This window comes from Mesoplodon densirostris, chromosome 16 (genome assembly GCF_025265405.1).
Source record: "Mesoplodon densirostris isolate mMesDen1 chromosome 16, mMesDen1 primary haplotype, whole genome shotgun sequence".
Lineage (NCBI taxonomy): Eukaryota > Metazoa > Chordata > Mammalia > Artiodactyla > Ziphiidae > Mesoplodon > Mesoplodon densirostris.
The window spans coordinates 1542678-1562102 of record NC_082676.1 but is presented as its reverse complement, the minus strand read 5'-3'; the positions used below and the strand labels follow the sequence as shown (position 1 = coordinate 1562102).

Here is a 19425-nt window from a genome sequence, read left to right as displayed (position 1 = left end):
TTCCATACAAAGGTCTCGTCTGATTTACCTGCCTCCTTTGTGTACAAACGTTTAACTATCTCCCACTGACAGTATTTATTGAAAGTGTCTGTACTGCACTACAGTCTATTGGTGTTATCTATTGTAATAAATAAAGCCACTCATTTGAAAAACTCAGTTCCAAACACTACAGTTTATTACACAGAAAGTAATGACTCTCAATATGAAAATGAGGGCATTGAAGCAATCTACCGTGACAATATTTCACTTATGGACAAAAGTACCTTTAAAGGAGATGTCTGGAAATTTTCTAGGAAAAAGGTTTAAAATAGGACTGCATTTTGCAATACAGTTCTATGCAGCTAGAAAACTTTACAAGGGGAAGCGATAAGCAAATGAAATAAAATGTCCAAACTACTTATAGCTAAGAACAATTTAACTTGTTCTAGTTGCTAAGGGGGCATATTTAAAATGTAAATAAAATAAGTAAAAAGCAATGTACCTTCTAAGACTAAAGAAATTACAAAAGATGTTAATTTTTCAAGTTATCATGTTAAGAAAACATGATGGAATCAGACAGATAATTGAAAAATTACTTACTAATTGTCAAGATGTCTTCATCCCCAAATGGTCTAAGAGGACATTAATCAGTAAGCATTTTGTTTTAGATAAATATTTTTACAAAATGTGCTTTCAAAGTCCCCACTGGAGTCCCATCAGTTGAATCATGTCCCTTTAGAGTTAGACTATCAGAGCTGAGTTCCAGGGTCCTAGGATATGTTTATGGGTCATGAAGGAACAGCCGATTACTTCCCAGGCATCAGTGTTCACATCCAGTCACTTGATCTCCATAGCTGGGCTACTCTGACTCTCCTGTGTGGGACACGTCACCAAGGAGTCTGGTCTGGTCAACTTTAGCCTTCTGCCAGTTTTTCCGCAAAATACACTCTCAAATTCCTAAAGTTGAGAAATGACCATTAACGTACAATATGCACAGACTTGAAAACTGCTATCTTCAAAAACACAAATGGTTGAAATTAAGAGCTAAACTACTTCAAAATATATAGTTAAGGTGTCACTCACAAACGTGTCACATCCTGTAAGGGGATACAGATGATAAAAATGGGGATTCAAACATTTGTCTCAAATAGTTACCTTTACATGTATTTTTATTTAGTTTTCCAATAGATTTTCAAAATGCCTGACCATACTGTAAACCCTTCTGATATTTTTTTAAAAAGCAGCCATATTTTTTTGTTATTTTCACTGTGGTAACACAGACATAAACTTTACCATTTTAACCACTTGTAAGTTTGCAATTCAGTGGCATTAAGTATGTTCACACTCCTGTGCAACCATCACCACCATCCATTTCCAGAACTTTCCACCACCCCACACAGACACTCTGTACCATGACACACCCCTCCCGCCATGGGCATTTGCTGTCCCCCGCCCCCACCCCACTGAGTGCTCAGTGCTAGGCATGGCAACGGGGCCAGACCAAGAGCTAACTCCCCAGCACCCTGCTGGCCGCGGGTCAAGTTCATGACACTATGCCTCTAAACACTTTGTAAAAGGCCTCAATTTTAATGGCTGAGTCAGTCTCAAGCTCACAAAAAGAGAAGGCAGGTGCAAGCAGACAACCCGAAGCTCATCGGCCTCCAGGAAACAAAAGACACGGGTCTGCAAGATGCAGAAGGTGGGATGTCCTGCAGGACGCAGTATTCATGTTACTGAACCCAGCTTGGGTCCGCTTGCCCACGTGCAGCATTACATGTCATGATTAGTTAGTTATACTCTGGGACAACTTCAGCAGAGAATTTTTTTCCATATAATGTTTTTTGTGTAATTTAATATACTACATAATCTTCATTAGTTTAATATTTCTCTCTGAGATGCCTCAGGAGCCCTTTGGAAAACTCAAAGTCAGCTAGAGAAGGAAACTTAAAACCTGTTGTCAAAAGCAGCTCAATATTCCAGGAAAATTTTGCTCTCTTAACAGAGAGAGAAAACCACTTCCAGTCTTGCACCAGCTTGCTTTTAATAGCAAAGTTCATTTAGTTAATTAAATTCACTCTAATATGAGCCAATCTTGACCCCATGCAAAACTCTTTCCTTAAGCTTCCTTTTCCACAAACCTCCCATCACTTTCTGTATCCATATTAGTTTGTCCCTTATTTTTTCCCTATCCAGAAACAACCAGCTCTGGGACAAAATTATTCTCCCTTTTTTCCCTTAACAAAGATATTTCCATTCTTTTTTGGCTATACCACACGACATGCGGGATCTTAGTTCCCTGACCAGGGATCAAACCCTTGCCCCCTGCAGTGGAAGTACGGAGTCTTAACCACTGGACCGCTGGGGAAACACCTATCCCACTTCCTTTACACACTGAAATTCTTCCCTTATTACTTTTAGTAACTTAAGTACATATGTATTATAATTTTTAATCCTTAAAAACTTTAATCTCTATTGAAAACCAAGAATAAAGTAATTGAACTGTTCTTTATATCAGCATGTTTTGATTGGCAAACTTATGAACACATTCTATAACCTCTAGAAGCATACATTTTCCTACAGTACATTTTTTCTCTTTAATGTGGTACAAGACATGTATCTAATAAGCCCAAACATCTTTAGTTTATTTTCTCTCTCATAAGAAGACAAGAGAAGGTAAACTTAGACTTCTCTACCAATCAATGTTCCAGTATTTTATCTTAATGAAAAATGACTTAGACCTTTAATGAATTTCCATCATATAACTTAATTTAGCAAAACTAAAGTTTCAAGTTACCAAAAATCTGGAAAAACTAATACACGATTATTCCTAAAGAGTCCACCTGAAAGCTTTTATCCCATTTGTTTCTATTTTATTACTTATGACAATATTATATAAAGACATCCATCCATCCATCCAGAGATCTCATAGCTTATATTTCAATACAAAACGTATTAGCTTATAAATTTTATCCCATTTTCCCTCTCTATTGTAAAACAGCCCTAACTGCATAATAGTAGCATAATTTAAGGATCCATTAACAGGCCACTTTTTTCCTGAATCTATGGAGTATTATGGCCAGGCCATGTTACAAAGGAAAATCATTTTTTTTATGTTTTATTTGTTTGTGACTGAAAGTGGTCCAGTTCTGGAGAATGCATCCCAAAGGGCTGCATTCGGGAAATAAGCTTGAGTTTGCCATACCAGCACACTTACACACAAGACAAATGCACACACACACACATGCACACACACACACATGCACACACACACACACACACACGAAGAACAAAATCTAATTCCTGCGGGACAAAAACAAAGAGTGAAGTCCAACAATTCCCTCAAGTTCCCAAATGAGGGTTCTTGTTTTAATATCAAACAAAATGCAAATGAAAAGATAGGAAATCATGACCTCACCTGTCATGGCAACTCACCCAGCAAATGTAAAACTTTGTAACAGTTGGAACAAGTTAAATTTACCTACTTGAGTTTAAAAAGGCTCTTTCCCCTTTTTGCCTTTTGATTTGAAGTTCTACTTATTAACCCAGGCTGAAGTCTCAGGCAATGTGGGTTGTGTTTGTATTTCAAGGACATGATAAGAGTGATGGCTTCAAGCTTTCTCCTAGTAATATTTTTGTTCTCTGAGGGTCAGAATTCTGAGAAAATATTTAAGCCAGCTTTCTCCAACTGCATATGCAAAAAAGAACCAGGTTTGGAATTTCAAAAGAGTTTCATCTTAACCAATTTTCTCCAGAGTCTGAAGAAAGTTGTGGCCATGTGGTGTTAGAAAAAACATTTTTCTTTTTATAGGAGCATAGCTGAACATTTATCAGTTTGGTAAAATACACCCTAGACTACAAGACGGAACAGAGCTCTGATCACTCATTTCTTAATTATTCATGGCCACTGTTGTCAAATATCAAGCAAACCAACAAACCAACGCAATGGAAAATAGTCTCTCAGGGTCAGAGTTCCCCAGTCCCAAAAAGGGATATTCCCAACCAATGCCCCATCAGAGACAAAGCCAAATCACCAGGCTTCCCTGGTGGTGCAATGGTTAAGAATCCGCCTGCCAATACAAGGGACACGGGTTCGAGCCCTGGTCTGGGAAGATCCCACAGGCTGTGGAGCAGCTAAGCCCATGTGCCACAACTACTGAGCCTGCGCTCTCGAGCCCTCGAGCCACAACTACTGAGCCCGCATGCCACAACTACTGAAGCCCACGTGCCTAGAGCCCGAGCTCCGCAACGAGAAGGCACTGCAATGAGAAGCTCGCGCACCACAACAAAGAGCAGCCCCCGCTCGCCGCAATTAGAGAAAGCCACATGCAGCAATGAAGACCCAATGCAGCCAAAAATAAATAAACTTATTTTTTAAAAAAAGCCAAATGACCAAGCCTTAGTCCAAAAGGGAAAATCCCAAGCAATATTCTGCTATAGAAGTCAATGTGATAGGGAAGAATACTCTGGTGTCACCACACGTGAGTTCCATTACTTACCAAAGACATCTCAACCTGCCAATGTGAGTGCCTTGTTTCTTTTACCACAAAAATCAAAAGTGCTGTGGGCCAAGGATGGCTGGTTGGTGGCAAGGTCTTGGGGCTGCCCCTGAGACAAAGGTGCTCAGGCAGCTGCTGAACAGGATCCATCTCAGTCACCAAAACTGTCACTAAACCAAATCAGGTCCACTCGCCCACACACAGTAAAGACAATCTACTGACACCAGGCTGTGGTGAAGGATAGTGCAGCGTTCACTGCAGGTGCCAAACAAGGAGCTCAGACCTCCTGAGCATTAACACTGATCACTAGACAAGTCTAAGTTCACCGCCTGTCTTCTTATGAGAGAGAAAAACAACTAAAGATGTTTGGGTTTATTAGACACACGTCTTAAAACACATTAAAGAGAAAAGCTGTGCTATAGGAAAACATATGCTTTTAGAGGTGTGTTCATCAGTTTGCCAATCAAAACATTGCTGATATAAAGAAAAGTCCAATTACTTGCTTCTTGGTTTTCAGTGGAGATTAAAGTTTCTAAGGGTTAAAAATTGTAATACATGTGTAATTAAACTACTAAAAGTAATAAGGGAACCATTTCAGTGTGTAAAGAAAGTAGGATATACATTGTCAGTGAGAGAAGGTATAAAGAACGGAAATATTTTTGTTAAGGGAAAAAAGGGAGAATAATTTTGTCCCAGAGCTGGTTGTTCCTGGATAGGGAAAAAATAATGGACAAACTAATATAGATACAGAAAGTGATGAAAGGTTTGTAGAAAAGGAAGCTTAAGGAAAGAGTTTTGCATGGGGTCAAGATTGGCTCATATTAGAGTGAATTTAATTAACTAAATGAACTTTGCTATTAAAAGCAAGCTGGTGCAAGACTGGAAGTGGTTTTCTCTCTCTGTTAAGAGAGCAAAATTTTCCTGGAATATTGAGCTGCTTTTGACAACAGGTTTTAAGTTTCCTTCTCTAGCTGACTTTGAGTTTTCCAAAGGGCTCCTGAGGCAACTCAGAGAGAAATATTAAACTAATGAAGATTATGTAGTATATTAAATTACACAGAAAACATTATATGGAAAAAAATTCTCTGCTGAAGTTGTCCCAGAGTATAACTAATCATGACATGTAATACTGTGCGTGGGCAAGCGGACCCAAGTTCAGCTTGGTAACAATTTTTGGCACCCCAGATGGGCTGGAAACCCCATTTGGGTCACCAAAAATTGTTACTGAACTGAATTTGGGTCCACTCACCCGCGCACAGTAAGGCCAATCTACTGACACTGGGTTGCAGTGAAAGAAAGTGCAGCTTTTATTGTGGGTGCCAAACAAGAAAGTTCAGATCTTTTGAGCATTAGCTGCCCAGACTCCTTGTTTGGCACCTGCAATAAACGCTGAACTTTTTTTCACCGCAACTGGTGTCAGCAAATTGGCTTTACTGCGCACAGGCAAGTGGACCCAAATTTGGTTCAGTAACATTCAGCCTCATCAATAAACAAACAGCAAGGAAAATAGGAAAGGGGAGCCATAACAGATTAAAAGGTATTTAAGAGCTATGAACCAAATGCAGTGTTTGGATACTGATTTAAGTAAGTCAACAGTAAAAAGACAGTTGTGAGCCAATCAGAGAAATCTGGACAGGGATGGAGATTAAAGAAGATGATGACAACGTGGTTGTGCTTTTAAACAGCCCTTTTCTTTTTAGAGATACATTTGTGAATGAAAATGATATGACATCTGGAAATGCTTTAAAATAATTCAGTGATGGTGGGAGGATGGGGATGTACAGGTGAAACAAAGTTATGCCTGAAGCTGAGTTATTGGACACGGGAGTTCATTATTCTAGTCTCTCTGTTTTTGTGCATGTATACATTTCTGTAAGTTTTTTTTTTAAAGCATAGCATTCTTACACAATTAAGTCTAAGTTTATGTTTTTATTGTGGTAAAATATATATAACATAAAATTTGACATTTTTTACCATTTGTAAGTGTACAATTCAGTGGCTTAAGTACATTCACAATGTTGTGTAAACATCACCGTTATCTATTTGCAGCACTTTCTCATTTCCCCAAACTGAAACTCTGTCCCTGTTAAACATGTACCCTCCATCCACCTCCCCCAGTCTCTGGCACCCGTCATTCTACTTTTTTTTTTTTTTTTTGTGGTACGTGGGCCTCTCACTGTTGTGGCCTCTCCCGTTGTGGAGCACAGGCTCCAGACGCGCAGGCTCAGCTGCCATGGCTCACGGGCCCAGCCGCTCCGCGGCATGTGGGATCTTCCCGGTCCGGGGCACGAACCCATGTCCCCTGCATCGGCAGGCGGACTCTCAACCACTGCGCCACCAGGGAAGCCCCATTCTACTTTTTGACTTTATGAATCTGATGACTCTAGGTACTTCATGTAAGTGGAATCATACACTATTTGTCTTTTGGTGTCTGCCTTTTCCCGGTCAGCATCCTGTTCTGGAGGTCCATCCATATTGTGAGGCACGTGTCAGAACTTCATTCCTTTTCATGGCTGAATAGTAATCCATTGGCTGTACAGACATTCTGCTTATCCATTCATCTGTTGATTGGATTGTTTCCACCACTTGGATTGTTTCCACCTTTTGGTGACTGTGAATAATGCGGCTATGAACACTGGTATACTAATATCTGTTTCAGTCCCTGCTTTCTATTCTTCTGGGTAATTTCTATTCTTTTGGATCATATGGTAATTCTATGTTTAACTTTTTGAGGAACCACCAGCTGCACCATTTTACATTCCCACCAGCAATCCCGAGGGCTGCAATTTCTCCACATCCTCACCAACACTTGTTATTTTCTTTTATAAGAGCCACAGCCAATGGGTGTGAACTGCCATCTCACATCCATTAAAGTGCTTTTGATTTGCATTTCCCTGATCATTAGTGATGTTGAGCATCTTTTCATGTGCTTATTGGCCACGTGCTTATCTTCTGTGGAGAAATGTCTATTCAAGTCCTTTGCCCATTTTTGAATTGTGCTTTCTCTTTGTGGCTGGACTATAATAGGTTTACATTTAATTTGTGTCCAGGAAGGGAAGTATAAGCGCTCTCTCTGCTGCCACTGCGCTGACTTCTGAGTCATCTGGAACGGCTGGAGCACTCCACCTGTCCACACGCTAAGTGGCATCCCAACCAAGGCCATCTGCCATTTGCAACAACTGTCTATGCTCAGAAGCTATACTTGCACATAAATACATTCTAATTTCCTTCCCAAAATTTAAAAGATTTTCAACGGGTCTTAATGCAATGTAAGATGAACCATGGTTTGATATATTGGTTTCTATATTCTGACACCCAAAGCCCAACTATAAAATATTTGCCTATATTTGAGAAGGTAGAATTTACCTTTGAGAATACCTAAATAGAAATCAGAAGGAAGAAAATAATCATCTCTCAGACGTAAGAAAGTACTTCAAGAGATTTTTCTAAACAATCGTCATAAAATGAGGAGGATAGCCCTGGGCACCCGTCTTTATTTTGAGTAGTTCTGCCAGCAGTGGGGTTAAGGTGTAGCTCAATCTAGACTCTCACGAGGTCCCTGGGACTCAGTTCATGGGAACTTGGGGTGACCGTGAAAGAGGGAGACAAGTGGACACCTCCCGCCCTTGACTGCGTCAAAGGTAAGCTACTAACTGTTACTCTGCTCTCTCAATTAGCGTCTATTTCAATGAAACTTAAGTGAAATAGCTGAGTTTTAAGGGATTTTTACAACTCATCAGACACCTTGAGATGACGTCTGGTCAAAGTCGGCTATTCACATTAAATTTGTAAATAGGAGAAGGTCAGTGATAAAAACTATTTTTAGTAGGAAAAAGAAAGATTGTTCCAATTACATGTCAAGAAATTATACCAGGAAGTTAGGAAGAGGAGGAAAACTGGTGTCATCTGTACAGAGAGATGAGAGAATTAAAGGAAAAGGGTTAATGAAACCAAGAGGGGTGACAAACCTCGGGGCCCAGGTGGGAGGGTGTGCCCCCGACACTCAGCCACGCTGAGAGCCCCACAGAGATGGGACAAGGCCAGTCACGGTGGGAGATGCCACGGGGGCTCTGAGAACAACAGGTCTGACAGACAAGAGAGGACAGGAAAGGCCTGAACCACAATTCGTAACCTCAACCTAATAAACAAACAGAATTCGCCAGAGAATGCACGTCCTTTCCAAATAAACACAGAATTTTAAAAAATTGACCACATAAGAGGTCACAATGGAAGTCTCAACAAGTTTCTAAAAACTGCCATCTTCACTGATCAGAATGCGATAAATAAATGTGAGAAATAGATAAAATGCTGTTCTTACAAAGAACACTCTTATCTACAAAACAGAAACAGACTCACAGACATAGAGAACAGACTGGTGGTTGCCAAGGGGGTGGGGGTGGGGGATTGATGGAGTGGGAGCTTGGGGTTAGCAGATGCAAACTATTATATATAGGATGGATAAGCAAGGTCCTAACCCTATATAGGGTTACAGTTCCCTGTATAGCACAGGGAACTATATTCAGTATCCTGTGATAAACCATAACGGAAAAGAATATGAAAAAGAATGTATGTATATATATATATACGTGTGTCTATATATATATATGTACAACTGAGTCACTTGGCTCTACAGCAGAAATTAACACAACATTGTAAATCAACTAGACTTCAATAAAATAAATTTAAAATAAAGAGGACAGAGTTCCTACTGCACAGGAAAGGGAGAAGTAACAGTACAGCTGCACCTGATAACTGGGGCTGCTGCGCAAGGACAAGTGGGTGCAGGGCGGCCCCCAGCCCAACTTCAGGTGGAGGAGGGAAGACAAAGCAGGGGGGCAGTGCCACCTTCCTGCCCAATGACTGTGATGGTGACAGGACAGAGGAGAGGGGAGCACAGAGTGAGAGACTGCCCCACAGCCCCGGAGCCTGGCTAGGGTTCAAGGTCATGGCCCCAAAATGTCACCTCACAACAACTGTGTCACCAGTGATCCTGGAGTGGGGCTGGACGGGGGAAAATGGTGTAGAGGATGTTATTGGGACAAGAGGCAAAATCTGAATTAGATAAGAGTATTACACCAATGTTAAGTGTCCTGATTTTGGCCATTGCATTCTGGTTATGTAAGATAATGTAATATTCTTTAACTGTCTTTATCACAGACTGAAGTGTCTGGGTATCAAGGGGCATGGTGCCCACAGTTTACCGTCAAATGGTTTAGGCTGCGAGAGACAGAACAAATGGGGCAAAATGTGAACAACTAGGGGTTCTGGGTAAACCTGGATGGGCACACAAGGAGCTCTGAGCACTCATCTTGGAATTTTCCTGCAAGTTTAAAATTATATAAAAAATTTTAATTACCATAAATAAATACAACGAATCATCTAAATCCAGGGTTCTACAGGCACCTGTCTGGCCCGATCTCTTCAAAATCTCAGTGCTGTAATAGAAACTGTGGGGTAGGGAGGACTGCTATAGCTTAGAGACAGAAAAATGTCACTGAATGCAACCCAGAAGCATGGCTGGGTGCTGGTTTGGAAAAAAACGCAGCCATAAAAGTCTCCTTTAGAACATCTGGGGGACATGGGAATATGGACTGGGTAGTAGATGGTATAAGAGAATGACTATCGACCTTATGAGGCGTGAAAACGGCACTGGCGTTACGTGGGAGACTCAGGCGTAAATATTTAGAGGTGAAGGGTCATGACATCTGTCACTGTCTTTCAAATTGTGCTGTGCGCGTGCACGTGTGTGTTAAACATGGTAAATGTTGACGGCTCAGACTAGGTGTGGGGAGGGCAGGTGTTCAGTGAACTCTATGCTCATTAGAAAAACAAAACAAAGGGAACCACCTGCTTGCAGACTCGTTTACCTTCTCAACTTCTCCACCTGACACCTCCTGGGCACCGAAAACCTAGCCCGTCGGACACAGAATGTGGATTCCGCCCCACCCCATCCTGCTGCTCCACACGTCTTCCCATCTCAGGAAACAGCACCACCCGCCCAGCTGCTCCAGCCAGATGCCCCACCGTGGTCCCCAATTCCTCTGCCCAGCAGCCCTACATCCAGCACTGCGGGCCCTGGCCAGTCTCAGCAGAGCGGCTGCGGCCTCTGACCAGGTCTGATATCTCCACTCCTGCCCACCCCCAACCTCTCCTCCTGGAGTCCAGTCTCCCTGCTGCGCAGCAGGGAGAGCCATCTTTGCAGCATGTCAACCAGACCCCACACCGGGATGGAAGTGGTCCATTCACCCTCGACCTGTTAGCCGCTTCCCTCCAGCCCACGGGGTCTCTGTCTTATTCAAGGTGCCCCCAGTGCCTGGGACAGAAGCCTGGTTAGAGTCGGAACAGACCTGTGGGATGAGATGTGTACTGAAATAATTTAGGAAAATCACTGAAGACTTTTGTGTATCATATCTTTCAAAATGTTCATGCAAGTAAGAGGGGGAAAGTCACTAAGGAAACAGAAAGGACACAAGGGTTTAAGCTACCTACATTCTAATTCCCCCCAAATTGCTACTGAGGTCACTTCAGCCTGTTTCTTGATGGGTCTTGTAATCTGACCCAGAAACAATCTACAAATTCAATGTAACTAAATTTCAGAAATATTCAGGAAGCCTAATACACATAAAAATTAATGTCTGGAAGTTTTTAACCTATTTAATCTTTGAGTATAGATAGTAACAGTTAAGTTTTTTAATTGTTGTAAACACCTTCATCATATTTGAATGAATCATATAAATAATAATTTACCACTATTAGGTACACACAGCCAACCATTAAATCATTTTTTTAAATATAAAAGCTTTATTTTATGACAATAAACCAAGTCTATCGCTAAAAAATAATGTTAAAGAGTAACCACACTATAAATCACCAGAAATGATCCATCAGCACAAACTGGACACAGGGATCGCTTTCAAAGGCAACTAAATATACAAGGAAAATAAGGAACTTGACTGAAATTACGAAACACACAAGATGGAAATGCACATGGGCACAGAAAAGGGAAGCGGAGAAGACAAACTCTTAGCACTGAGCCCGAAGGGCCTCACTCCAGGCGGCCTGGGGCGCTCGGCCGGCTGCTCCCCCAGGATCTAGATACGGAAGGCTCTTTTGCAAAAGGTTCCACGTTTACAGCGCCAACCTCAGCTCGGTTCTCTAAACAGATTCGTGCTGCCGTCAACGGCAGCGACTACACGACAGCCGGGACCAGCAGCAAAACCCGGACGCTCCTCACTAAGGCCTCATCCCATGCACCCCAATCCCCAGAGTGCTGAGGCCGGCACCTGGACCCAAGGTCCCCCCAAGGCAGAGCACAGAAGCCAATGCAGGGAATGTTCTCTCATCTGAACTCCCAAGGAGGGGGCAGGTGGGACCCTCACTCACACCCAGCATCCGCTCCCACCGGGAGCCCAGCTGGCTTGCAAGGAATCAACGGCTCCTCGGCCCAGACAGACAGGGTCAAGGTCGAGCTGGCTGTCCTAAGGAACTGAGATGCTTGAGCCCCCAAGTCCTCCCCGATCCCCCAGGCCGCAGTGTTTCTCTTCTCTGCCTTCTGAACACGTTTGAAATCCAGATTATTTATTTGACATTTAATTGCCTCTTTTTTTTCCTATTTGGGCTTTCTCCCTTTCACAATATCTTCTGAGGGGGGAAAAAAATCATATCCTACAGGCAGGTCTCTGAAACCCCTTTAAGCCCCCAAACAATCCACTGCACAGAGCAGGTGCCTAACTGCTAGCTGACCACCAATCCAGGCTGTGGTTAGTACCTGGATAAGTGATGCGCTGGGCATTATTCACACTGGACTCAGCATCTGACATTTGGTTCCAGGAAACAAAGGACAGTTTGGGACATCTTAGAGGAAAAAGGATACATAACAACACTGATACATTTACAGGACTGTGAAAATCTCCTGGCCTAGATACTAACCTTTTTAAGAGAATCTCCATGTGTTTCCTGAATATATTTCAGGAACGCTGTGGTCCACTGCAGAGTCGTGGCCTTATCGGTCTCAGCGTTGCAGAACGGGACTAAAAGATTCAACTCATCACAGCAAATGCGGATTCTGCGCCTACAGTCAAAAGCCAAAGGAATCACATAGAGAAGCTGAAGCAGAACAAAGGAAGAAAGCAGGTGTCTGTGTGTCTTGAGGAACCAGCTCGCGGCCTGGCCACTGGGAGCGTAGGAAGGGCAGGCCCTCACCTCGGGGCTCCCCTCCACGGCGGCCAGCCCCCCCTCCACAGCGGCCAGCGCCCCCTCCACGGCGGCCAGCCCCACCTCAGCGGCCCACTAAGCCCAGTCGCGCTCCCTGGAAAGCTTCCTGTTTACTTCTCCTGGGCCAGGAGTAAGGACCAGGTCCAAGTCTCTGGACCAAGGATGGAACCAAACCCCCTGAAACTGGAAGCAAAATTGTGTGTGTGTTTCTTCTGGGCAGGACATTCTTTCACTCACCTGCCCTCCAGGTGCCAAGGAAGTCACAGAAGCTAGGATTCACAGCTTTGATTCTCCAAGGGGCCCCGGTTCATAAAGGACCACAGACTACCAGCCTGTTAATATCCCCAAACCCAGTCTTCTTAGGGATGATTTACATCACAACTGGAGTCTTAGACCATCTTTAACTTTTACGTATTACGTTCAGATAATACGGCCCTTTTTTCTATTTCCCCACCTGTATGCTCAGAACTTTAGAGCAACTTTGTAAGGTAACAACAGCAGGAATTCACTAGATGCTCTGTAACTGCAGGTACTGGGACAGACACTACATTTCAGCTTGCTTAATTCTTGTGTCCCATCTACGCAGTAGGCAATATTCCTATTTTATAGACGAGAGACTCAGGTGGAGAGGTAAAGAATGCGTAGGAAGTTGTTAAACTAGGAAATGGCAGAGTAAGAATTAAAATTTTTACCGTCAACACGTAGTACGTATAAGGCTTTTTTTCAGATGGTAGGTGCTCAGGAAATGTTTATTAAATAAATATAAACAATGCCCATTATGATTCACGGTGAGTTCAGTGATGCCCATTACTTGGTGTGTATGTGCGGACACACCCTTAGGAAAGGGATCTAGCTGCCTAGCTTTAATATATCCCTTTAAATAAATAAATTTCCACTGCTCAACACTGTAGGTTCAGAGATGAATATCTGTCTTGCTCAGTGCTCTATTTCCTTAGCCTAAAACAGAAACTGGTACAAAGTACTCAATAAATGACTAAGTTAATTAACTGTATGTTAGGGAATCATCCCGTACCCAGCTATAACAGAAAAATTAACCACCTTTTGCTTCTACACAGAACAGCACAAATAAAATCCACGGATAAAACAACTTACATAAGCTGTAACTTCCTCCTTCTTCAATATCCTTAAAAGAACCAAGCAAAACTGAGTAACCCAGCGTGCAGGCAGACTCCCTCCCAGGAAGGTGGCCCCGGCCAGCACCTGGGAACTTAGATTTCGGGGGGGGTTCCCACCACCACTGGTCACTGGCTTCTGCTAAACACCAGCTTTCCTTCTGGGCATCTGGGATTTGGCCGCGTGCCAGGTAGGGAATGCCCCTCACGACCAGCCCCCAGTAGGATCCAGGGCCCCGAGTCTCTAAGGAGCTTTGCTGTCCGGGAACATGTCACCCGTGCTAGGGGGTGACAGGCATCTTGAGTGGCTCCACTGAGAGGTGTTCTGGGGAGCTGGCGTCTGGGGCCCCTAGACCTCTCCCCATGCGCCTCTGCTGACTTTGCTGGGTTCTTTGTCCAAAATAAATCAAAGCCATGAGTCCTCCTAATGAATCATCAAACCTGGGGGTGGTCTTGGGTACCCCCATCCACCTAGCAAAGCAAGGTGACCATTGACGCTTGCCAGCTTTCCCTCCCTTGAACACAGAAATGGCTACACCCTTGTTTTCTACAAACAGGTGCCTGTTACCAGCACTGACTGTCGTCAGCGTGGCGTCGAGGACAACTGTACACCACCAACAGCACGCATTACCTTCTATCTCTTTCCATGCGGTTGTGCCTCTCCCTGCGCTGGGACTTGCCCCGCGGGGGCCCGCTCTGCCTCTGCTCCCCGAGGGCGGCCTGGGGCGACTCCACCGACGGCCAAGCACCCTGCGCTGCTGTGGAGCCTCCACCCACATTCTGGAGCTCTCCCAGGGTTCTTCGTTCTAGGTTTGTGTCCAACTGATGTATCCTACTCCGACTCCTCTTATTTATTGCTTGTTTACATAGCGCTTCTTCTTTGCAAAAGAAGGAAAAAGTGGTATTTTAGTTTGTTTGTTCTTCTAACCTTACCCTCGTGAATGCTGAATATATTTTTTGGTATTTTCGATCCAAGATATAAACATGAATGGGTAAGGAGCACAGAGAACCAAACAGGAAGCACTCCAAAATTCCATAGAAACAGCCGGCACAAGGCTCCAGGTTTCAAACTATAAAACTGAACATAAACTAAATTAAAACACCCCAGAGGGCTTCCCTGGTGGCGCAGTGGTTGAGAGTCCGCCTGCCGATGCAGGGGACACGGGTTCGTGCCCCGGGCCGGGAAGATCCCACATGCCGCAGAGCGGCTGGGCCCGTGAGCCATGGCCGCTGAGCCTGCGCGTCCCGAGCCTGTGCTCCACAACAGGAGAGGCCACAACAGTGAGAGGCCCACATACCGCAAAAACAAAACAAAACAGAACACCCCAGGTATTATGTAATCAATACAGCTTATACAGCAATACAGTCAAAAGTCCCCCTTTTAAATCAACAGGCATTTTAACTGTCATCTATGAATAAAAAAACTAAGAAGTTGTTTGATTTTTCTGATATTCAGAATGGGAAAAAAGAAACAAACCTAGAAATATTTTCTCCAAAAGATTTTCTTAATATGCACTTATTCTAATATGACGTCTGATGTTCTAACTGCACTGCTCAGAAGAGGACAAACCCTAAATGCTTTAGGGTTAAACCTGCCCTCACCTTACAGGTGAGATCCCCCCACAAAAGGAGTAAGCACAGCATAGCTTTGACCTGTGCTACAGAAATAACGTCGAATTCCTATCAAAGCACAGCAGGCGTCTAATAAGTACCTGTGGTGATGTGCAGTCCCGAGGTACCGTACAAAGCCAAACCCTCTACAGTGAAAGAATCACTTAACACACATTTCAGAATGGTGATAACTTTTCAAAAGACATAGAGAGGAATTCACAAGTGTTGGTAATATTTTGGTTCTTCAGCTGAGTGGTCAGTACAGGGACTATTTTAATATTAATCTTTATACCTTACAAATGCTAACAGATACCTTCACGAGCAATGTCATAAGAACAATGGAAAATTAATCACTGGCGTGGGGGAAGGGAGGAGAGCTCCATCCCTACCCTGTCTTTATCAGCTCTTGAAAAGCTGAGTGTAAGCCGTGTTATTGTTGGATAACTAGAAAAAGAATGTTTTCCAGGAAAAACGGATTGAGGGTTAACGTCAGGGGTAAGCAAAGTTTGCCTTCAGAAGTTTCTTCCTTCCTAAAACTTTCTGTATCACCTTATGGCCTCTTGCTCCCAACTCAATCCTTTGCCCATCTGCAGATCGCCCCCTAAAGCTCTGAGCGGATTTCAGACTCCTGCCTCACTCATGAAGTATGAAATAAGAGAAAAAAAAAAAAAACCCTACAAGCGCTGTCGGTAACTTGAAGGTAACGAAGATGTACCTAAGTCTATCATTTTTCTGTTTAAGGAGGTTACTGTTAAGAAAAAGCAGCCCCTAAACTCAACGTTTCCAGGCCAACTATAAACGTGATGTTCCAAATTCGCAAGGATGTTCAAAGTGAGGTGACTGGGCGGAGGCACGGAAGGATTCCTAAGATGCAAGCAGGCTTCCGAGATCCGTTCATTTGTTTATAAACCACCTCTCTCCCCTCCCCGACCCGTGGCCAAAAAAAAAGGGGGGGGGGCAAAGACATCAAGCAGGAGGAGAAAGCACCTGCCGGCTTCTGTTTTATCGCTTACCTCCTAATTTAATCCAAACCTGCTCAGGCAAAGCTTTGTTTCTACTACCCAAAGTCTGTTTAGTGGATTCAATATCTTGCTGACAACAGAAAGAAAATGCTCTCGGCAATCCAATATCCTGATGCTTGGTAGCTTCAAGTACAGAACATGAGTTACTAGAACTCTGGGAAAAAATGAAGCAACAGGAACGTTATCAGCAGGTGACAATCTCCTCTCTACGCACAAATAAAATGCACTTTAATAGAAGTAACGTCAAAGCTATTCACATGAACTTGAAGAACTTTAGGTGCACTAAGGATTTTTAAATATCCCCGAACCACATAAATACTCTCGATTTTAAAAAGTTATCGAGCTCAAGGAAAGAAAAAAAAAATCCTTGGGACCTAACTAAAATACAATTTATCCATTTAATACAAAAGAGCAAAGCTTCGCACATCATTTTCTCTACCTGTGTTTGTGAAAGATTAGAATTTCCACTAGTAGAGCAACTATTTGCAGTAAACAGCGGGTATGTAAATTGCAGAGCAGTAGTTGCAGCAGCAGTTTTATTTTTCACTAATGTTGTACATTTGTTTTGTTGCTGATGAAGAGGAACGTTCATTAATTCGGATGGATGGCGAATAAGAGATACCAAACTGCCAAGACAAAAGAAACCCAGAAACACATGAAGAGTATGTGGCAGGTTAAGTTTCCTGAAACACCACAATCACTAACTATCACACACTAATGGCTAACACTTGATTTTCTAGATAGGAACTCGAATCTGTTACCATGAATGCCCCCCATCATGGAAATCTCTACAAAACAATTATCAGCTAGTGTTGTAGGGGACAAGTTCAAACTTTCTTCCTCACATTGGAAGGTGTAGCTGTGTGTCATCTTTTAGTTACACCTCCCTTCCCATCACACTTCTGACACCAATCTCTGTTTTTTGGGCCATCCTCCAAAATCTGACGACTATGGGCAAAATGGGGAAAACTACAGGGTGGGGACAGAGAGAAAGCTGAGGAGACGCCCTAGCAGACAGGCTACTCCTCCCCGATAGTTGTTGCTGCGAGATCACTTATGGGCTGGCAGTCTGGCTGAAGGATGAAGCGGCATTTTACACTCAAAGCCTCACAACATGACGTCTTTCCTCCCAGGGGATGCATCTGTGCAAGATGAGGTCAGCCTCAACCTGAGTCAACAGAAAGGGAAGCAGAGGTCTCTCCTGACATTTAGCTGGGTGATTTGGGGACAAAACCTTTGTTCCTCAGGAACATGTGTGCACTTATCTCAACTCATCTCTCTTCCACATGCAGACGCAGAGTGCACACCGCAAGGGTAATGCTGCAGGCTGTGTACTTAATATCTGCTTGCTGTGCTTGCACAGAGCACACAAACTTTCAGCTCAGCCTCCAGACCCACTGAGGTCTGCTCCCTGTTAAGATGCAAGCTGCAGTGAGGCCGCTGGCCTCTGCAAAAAGCCCTGGTCTACATCCAGGCCGAGGCTGGTGCTTCTTTGCACACGACCCTGGTCTACACCCGGACCCAGGCTAGTGCCTCCCTGCAGAGGATCCTGGTCTACACCCTGACCCAGCCGGGCCCGCTCCCTGGGGGATGCACCCACTTGTTGAGCGCCATGCCGGGCTCGGGGGGATCCGCGCCGCGCGGGGCTGGCGAGGACTCGGCTGCTATGCTGTTGAAGCGGTCCTCCAGGCGGACGCGCACCGCCGACTTGGCCCGCGCCTCGGGCGCACCCTCCACGTTCTCCTTGCCGGCGCCGTCGGCCGCCTTGGGCCGGGTTGCGCCGGCGCCCGGGCCGTCGGCGCCCGGCGTCTTCTCGGCGGCGGGGGGCGCGCCCGCCTCGCTCAGCAGCATCATGCGCAGCTCCTGGAAGTCGATGTGGCCCAGGCACTGGTTGGCGCCCGCGAAGCCGCCATCGGCCAGCGCAGGCGGGCACAGCACCGGGTACACGGGCGGCACGCCCCCCGACGCCGCGCCCCCGGCCGCAGCGAAGTCCCCCGACGCCGCGCCCGGCGCCGCCGCCGCCAGGAAGGCCGAGTTGAGGCGCGTCTCGAGCTCGCCGTCGGCCGCCACCGCCTCCATGTGCGAGTAGAGGATGTGCTGCAGCTGCGTGTACTCGACCTCGGTCATCTCCACAAGGCTCAGGTCGGTGGTCGTGAAACTCAGCCCCGCCTCGCCGACGGCCGCGTCCGCGCCCTCGGGGCCCGCCGGCCCGCCCGCCTGCGGCGTCTCCGGCTGCTCGGGGCCCGACATGCCGGCGCCAACGGCGTGGGTCGCGCGGGCGGGCCGGCTGGGCCAGGTCGGGCGTGCAGGGGCGCGGAAACCGCCGGGTCGGGCGTGCAGCAGCGCGGAAACCGCCGGCCGCAGCGCGCCTGCGTCGCCCGCCCGCAACGGCAGCCCCTCCCCGGCACCGCCCCGCCCCACCCCGCGGCCCCGCCCCGCGGCCCGGCCACACCAACCAACCGCCCCGCCCCCGCCGCGGCGCCTCGTCCCGAGCTGCGCGCGCAGGTCGGGGGCGCGGGGTTCGGGCGGCGAGGCAGCGGCGCGTGGGGCCAGGCCGTCCAAGTCCAGTGCCTGAGGGGCCAGACCACCCGGGTCGAGTGTCCGCAGGGCCGGGCCGCCCGGATCCCAATGTCCAAGGGGCCAAACGCCCGAGTCCAGTGTCCGAGGGTCAGACACCTGGGTCGAGTGTCTGCGGGGCCGCCCGGGGCCTGGCCGGGTATCAGGGCGCATGCAAGAGGCGCCTCTCCAGGTAACGGTTCACCTCGAGTCCACGTATCCACGGGGTGCCCTGCGGTCCCCCCCTTCTCGGGACACGAGGCCTGCAGTAAGCCCGAACAGTAGACAGGTGAGACAGCGGCCCCAAATACAGGTGTGACGAGTCAGGCTGTACGGAGGTGAAAACTCAGGCAGGTAAATCAATACACGTGGTGCGCGGTTCCTCCTAGAACCGGCAGGGCTCGTGTAATCAAT

General features: G+C 45.7%; 1 protein-coding gene across 3 annotated transcripts; it reads right to left on the bottom strand.

Annotated features, from left to right (window-relative positions):
* Positions 1-563: 563 nt before the first annotated feature.
* On the bottom strand, positions 564-18705 carry TCFL5 (transcription factor like 5). 3 transcript variants are annotated; one of them, XM_060079340.1, is made up of 6 exons: positions 18056-18705; positions 16895-17081; positions 16447-16609; positions 14454-14700; positions 12405-12546; positions 564-936 (listed from the first exon to the last, which is right to left on the bottom strand). In XM_060079340.1, exons 1-6 carry the CDS (start codon positions 18703-18705, stop codon positions 817-819), a joined length of 1509 nt encoding a protein of 502 aa, XP_059935323.1. In that variant the 3' UTR covers positions 564-816. The 3 variants fall into 3 exon arrangements, with proteins under 3 accessions (XP_059935323.1, XP_059935324.1, XP_059935326.1); XM_060079341.1 differs by having other exon boundaries at positions 14454-14697; XM_060079343.1 differs by lacking the exons at positions 14454-14700; positions 16447-16609; positions 16895-17081.
* Between the last annotated feature and the right edge of the window lie 720 nt (positions 18706-19425).

Bases quoted from the DNA above. Each gene is read 5' to 3' on its own strand.
- TCFL5 (XM_060079340.1), bottom strand. From the start codon at position 18,705: ATGTCGGGCCCCGAGCAGCCGGAGACGCCGCAGGCGGGCGGGCCGGCG. The intron at 17,082-18,055 runs GTGGGTGCATCC...TTGTCTTGGCAG, and splicing joins CCCGGCATGGCGCTCAACAA to TTTGGTATCTCTTATTCGCC. The intron at 14,701-16,446 runs GTAAGCGATAAA...TCTTTTGCAAAG, and splicing joins GGTTTGGATTAAATTAGGAG to AAGAAGCGCTATGTAAACAA.